This window comes from Nicotiana tabacum, chromosome 9 (assembly GCF_000715075.1).
Source record: "Nicotiana tabacum cultivar K326 chromosome 9, ASM71507v2, whole genome shotgun sequence".
Lineage (NCBI taxonomy): Eukaryota > Viridiplantae > Streptophyta > Magnoliopsida > Solanales > Solanaceae > Nicotiana > Nicotiana tabacum.
The window spans coordinates 121427594-121432643 of record NC_134088.1 but is presented as its reverse complement, the minus strand read 5'-3'; the positions used below and the strand labels follow the sequence as shown (position 1 = coordinate 121432643).

General features: G+C 37.1%; 1 protein-coding gene across 1 annotated transcript; it reads right to left on the bottom strand.

Annotated features, from left to right (window-relative positions):
- Positions 1 to 3714: 3714 nt before the first annotated feature.
- Positions 3715 to 4524, bottom strand: LOC142164123 (uncharacterized). Its single transcript, XM_075221306.1, has 2 exons — positions 4204 to 4524; positions 3715 to 3951 (listed from the first exon to the last, which is right to left on the bottom strand). The coding sequence occupies exons 1-2, from the start codon at positions 4522 to 4524 to the stop codon at positions 3715 to 3717; spliced, it is 558 nt and encodes a 185-aa protein (XP_075077407.1).
- Between the last annotated feature and the right edge of the window lie 526 nt (positions 4525 to 5050).

Below are 5050 nucleotides of genomic sequence, written 5' to 3'. Positions count from 1 at the left end.
TGAAACCCCGGATTTTGTTGTTATATGATTGTTTGATGGTGACGCACGTGCTGGGTGATGGGCATGTGGGCGTGCACCATAGGAATAGTTACTTGGTCCATTCCGTGGAACTGTAAAGTTGAATAACTTGTTGTTAGCTATATGCTCTCCCTGTGTTGTAGAAATTTGACTGTAAATCCTGTTAGGAGTCATGTTTAGGATCGGTGACTACGCTATTGGGACCTGCAGAAGTCATGTACTCGTTGAATTAATTTCTAATTGATGTTCTGTACGCAGTCACAGATTACTTGTGTATCATATATCAGTCTCTTCTTGTTTCTTGCTGATGCAATATATTATATTTGTTTGGGCTAATTTTTATTAGTTCTGAGAGCCCAAGAGACTGGAGAGGTTGGTGACTGAGTTAGGGCCTGAGTGCCGAGCTATGAGCTATATGTATGTATATGGATCGGGTCGCATGCCACAACGAGCCTCAGGGCTGTATATACATATGGATCGGGTTGCACGCCGCAACGAGTCTTATGGCTATTTGTATGGGATCGGGCTGCATGACGCAGCGATATAGCGCTTGAGCTGAAGGAGCCCCTCCAGAGTCTGTACACTCCCAGTGAGCGTAGGTACCTATAGAGTATGAATGTTGAGGGCTGAGAGCTGAGTGATGAGCTATTGAGAAAGATTGAGTGATTGTTGCCCTGAGAGGCGATATTTGCTTCTATTGTTGTTGCACATAGTTGTTATATGTCATTGTTTTCAAACTTCTAAGGGATTTTGTATCAATATTTTTCTCAAACTTGGCATGTATAAATTGATTTGACTTAAATTGCTGAATTTGAAAGCAGGTCTACTTTCTTGTTGAGATTTCTGATAATGAACTATAACTTTATAGCTCGTCACTATATTTTAGTTCCTTATTTTTTATTGTTACTTACTGAGTTGGTTGTAATCACGCTACACCCTGCACTATCTGTGTAGATCCAGGTGTTCCCGGTCATAGCGGGTGTTGATATTTGAGCAGCTGATCCGGGAGACTATCGAGGTAGTTGAATGGCATTCGCAGGCCTTCGCTCTCCTTCATTCTCTTTATCACATTTCAGTTCATATTCCTTAGACATTGTATTAGACTGTTCCTGGTATAGATTCTCATGTACTCGATGACTCCCCGATTTTGGGATAGATTGTATTGTGTAGCGGGTTTATTTCTGTTCCTAAAAGGTTTTCTTAAATATTAATTGCTTCCGTCTAAAATTTTAAAGCTTTTACTATGTTAAGATAGTTGAGTAGTGGCTTGCCTAGTACCACGATAGGCGCCATCATGACGGTTAGTTTTTGGGTCGTGACACTCACGAACGCGAAGAAGGAAACCAGACACATGCATCAGAAAATTCCAGCCAAGTTCCAAGTTCAAAATTCATTCCGTTAACCATCCGAAACTCACTTGAGGCCTCTAAGACCTCAACCAAACATACCATCAAGTCCCAAAACATCATACGAACTTAGTCAAAACCTTAAATCACATCAAACAATGCTAAAACCATAAATTATACCCCAATTCAAGCTTAATAAAACTAAAAGTTTCCAACTTCTACATTCGATGCTGAAACCTATCAAATCAAGTCCGATTGACCTTAAATTTTGCACACAAGTCATAAATAACATAACAGACCTATTAAATTTTTCAGAACTAGATTCTGAACCCGATATCAAAAATCCAACTCCCCGGTCAAACTTTCAAAATTAAATTTCTATTTTAGCCATTTCAAGTCTAATTTAACTATGGACTTCTAAATAATTTTTCGGACACGCTCCTAAGTCCAAAATCAACATACGGAGCTATTGGACTCATGATAATTCTATTCCGAGGTCGTTTACATATTTTTCATTATCCGGTCAATTATTTCAACTTAAGCTTTCATCCTTGAGACTTAGTTTTTCAATTTCATTTCAAAACCTCACCAGACCTGAACCAATTACTCTGGCAAGTCACATAACATTTGTAAAGAATAGATTGAGCAGTAAATGTGGGAACGGGGCTTAAATATTCAAAACGACCGACCGGGTCGTTACATTCTCCCCCACTTAAACATACGTTCGTCCTCGAACCCGCCAAGAGTTGATTCCAAGCCATCACATCGCTATTCCATCTTACCTCGCACATACCCGGGGGTGATCCCATGCCACCCTAATCCATATAGGCCTGACAATACCACGTAATTGAAGATCATTACTTCAACCTTAGTCCATAAACCTTGAAATTCAATTTCCAACATTCAGAATTTATTTTCAAGATCTGAATCTCACATCTACACACTGTATGAGTTTGAACAAGCTATATCAAGCCATAATCATAATCTCATATATAATCACGTAACATACTACACAACTCAACATGCTCGCAACACCATTCTCGATCACATTAACTAATCCAAACTAACCCAGTACTAGTATTAAACCCCATATCAAGCCAAACCTCATTCCAAAACCTTCGCACAGTGCTGATATTAAATGAAACACGTGGAATCTCATAACCACTCATTAGATCAGCAAGTCATGGAGCTCTCTCGCCCCAACCCGAACCATAATCACTTCTGAACTTAAATTTCTATTTTACCCATTTCAAGCCTAATTTAACTACGGACTTCTAAATAATTTTTCGGACCTGCTCCTAAGTCCAAAATAAATATACGGAGCTATTGGAATCATTAAAATTCTAATATGGGATCGTTTACACATGTTTTATCATCCGGTCAATTATTTCAACTTAAACTTTCATCCTTGAGACTAAATGTTCCGATTTTATTCCAAAATCTCACCGGACCCGAACAAATTACCTTGGCAAGTCACATAACAATTGTAAAGCACAAATTGAGTAGTAAATGGGAAAACGGGGCTGAAGTACTCAAAGTGATCGGTCGGGTCATTACAGGCGCGCAGCGAAGCACTCGCATTTTGATGTGAAGCGATAATTTATACAAAAAATAAAATATTATATATAACTAAAAACTAAATAATAATTATATCATAACGACGCTTCAATGTTCTATTGTATTTAATATACACTAGGTCATTGAGACGCGATAGCTCAAGCTTATTCCTTTTCTTGGAGTGAATCTGCGCATAAGTTGTTTAGATTAATTAATAGATACTAATAATAATACAATATAGAATATATTAATATAATAAATCTTGCTTCTTACATGCTCAAATACGCTCCAATTTCTCTCGCATCCAGATGCACTACAAGTTAGGCTTAGTACTTTGACGGCAAACGTTTGCAAGTTTGGAGTTTGATATCCAAATTGAATTCACCATTCAACTATAGAAAAATATTTTAAAAGTTAATAAGTATAAATAAATCAAATAAATTAAATTAAAGCTATAAGGATATCTATATTAAAGTTAGTTACCTGGCGATCTTATGTCTCTAGCACTAATGGCCGCTTGTAAACTAAATAGGACATCTACTTGTGAGTACCTACCAAACTCCTCCCCTATTTGATCTACCATCGTTGAATAGGGGACCAACTTCTCAAGACATTGATGGTATCCAACCCACACCTCTGAATCCAAAGTGTCATCTCTACTATTCTTGTAAAATAATCCCAGGTTCAGAATATGGCATGCTGCAGGCAAAGGTAGATGGAGTTGATTCGACCACCTATTATCAATAATCTTAAAAACTTTCTCATATTTCCTAACATCTCCCTCAAATGACACTTAAAGAGTCTCTTTGGCTCTATCCATAGCTTCATAAAGATAGCCCATTGATAGTTTTTTCTCCCCATCCACCATACGAAGCACCCTAATCAAAGGACCACCAACTTTAAGAGCCCGAACGACGTCATTCCAGAATGATGGAGAAATAAAAATTTTGGCAGTTTCTTTCCCCGCAGCTTCCTTTGCATAACTATTATCTTTCCATTCATTTGAAAGAACCAGATTTCTCAAGTTTTTCTTTTGCAAATAAAAACTATGCAAAGTTAAGAAAGCCGTTGCAAATCTAGTCTTGGTCGGTCTCACAAATTTCTTTCATTTGTGAATTTTCTCATCCAATTCAGCAACAATTGCCTCTGACTGATGTAAGAATATATCTTTAAGGCCTTAGTGAAAACTGTAAAAGTAACAATAACAATTTTATAGTTAATACTTAATAGGACATACATATAAATAAAGTTAAAGCTTTAAAGATAACTATATTAAAGTTACCTGAAGCATATGGGTTTTCCTTGAATATGCCACCAACATCAAATTGATACAATGGGAAGCACATGGAGTCCAATAAATGTGTGGATACATAGCTTCCATCATCTTACCCGCACTAACATTCTCACTAGCATTATCGGTAACAACTTGTACAACATTTTTCTTTCCAATTTTATCAATAGTCTTTCTAAACAAGCTGTACAATTTGCTTCCATCCGTAGAAGAGTTGCTAGCATTGTAAGATTCAAGAAAAACACTCCCTCTTGAAGAGTTCACCAACACATTTATGATTATTTTTTCATTCTGTATTGTCCATTTATCCATCATAATGGAACATCCAAACTTGTTCCATTCCACTTTATGCTCCTCAATAATTCTGTCTATCTTCTTCACCTCTTTTTTAAGGTGAGGTACTCTAACTTCATACTAGCTAGAAGGCTTCATTCCTAGGCCATATTGTTGTCATGACCCAAATTCTCCTATAGGCCGTGATGGCGCCCAGCGTCGCCGCTAGGCAAGCCAATGGTGAACTAACTATGTGATTACTCTTTTCAATAAGTTTTCAAGTAATTAAATTCCATTGATTAAGAAATTAAGAAGCAGCAGATTTGAAATAAATACAATGAAAGCAACTAAGAGCAATCATAATAATAATAACACTCCAAAACTATTAAGTCCACTAGTGTGTGTTCCAAGACATGGTGTCATAAGTGTATGAGCACTAATAGAATATACAAAACTCTAACTACTGTCTGAAATAAAAATAGATAGAAAATAAGTGCAAAAGAGAGACTCTAGGTGCTGCGGAACCGCTCAAGAAGCAGCTCACCACTAGGCCTCAGGGTAACGG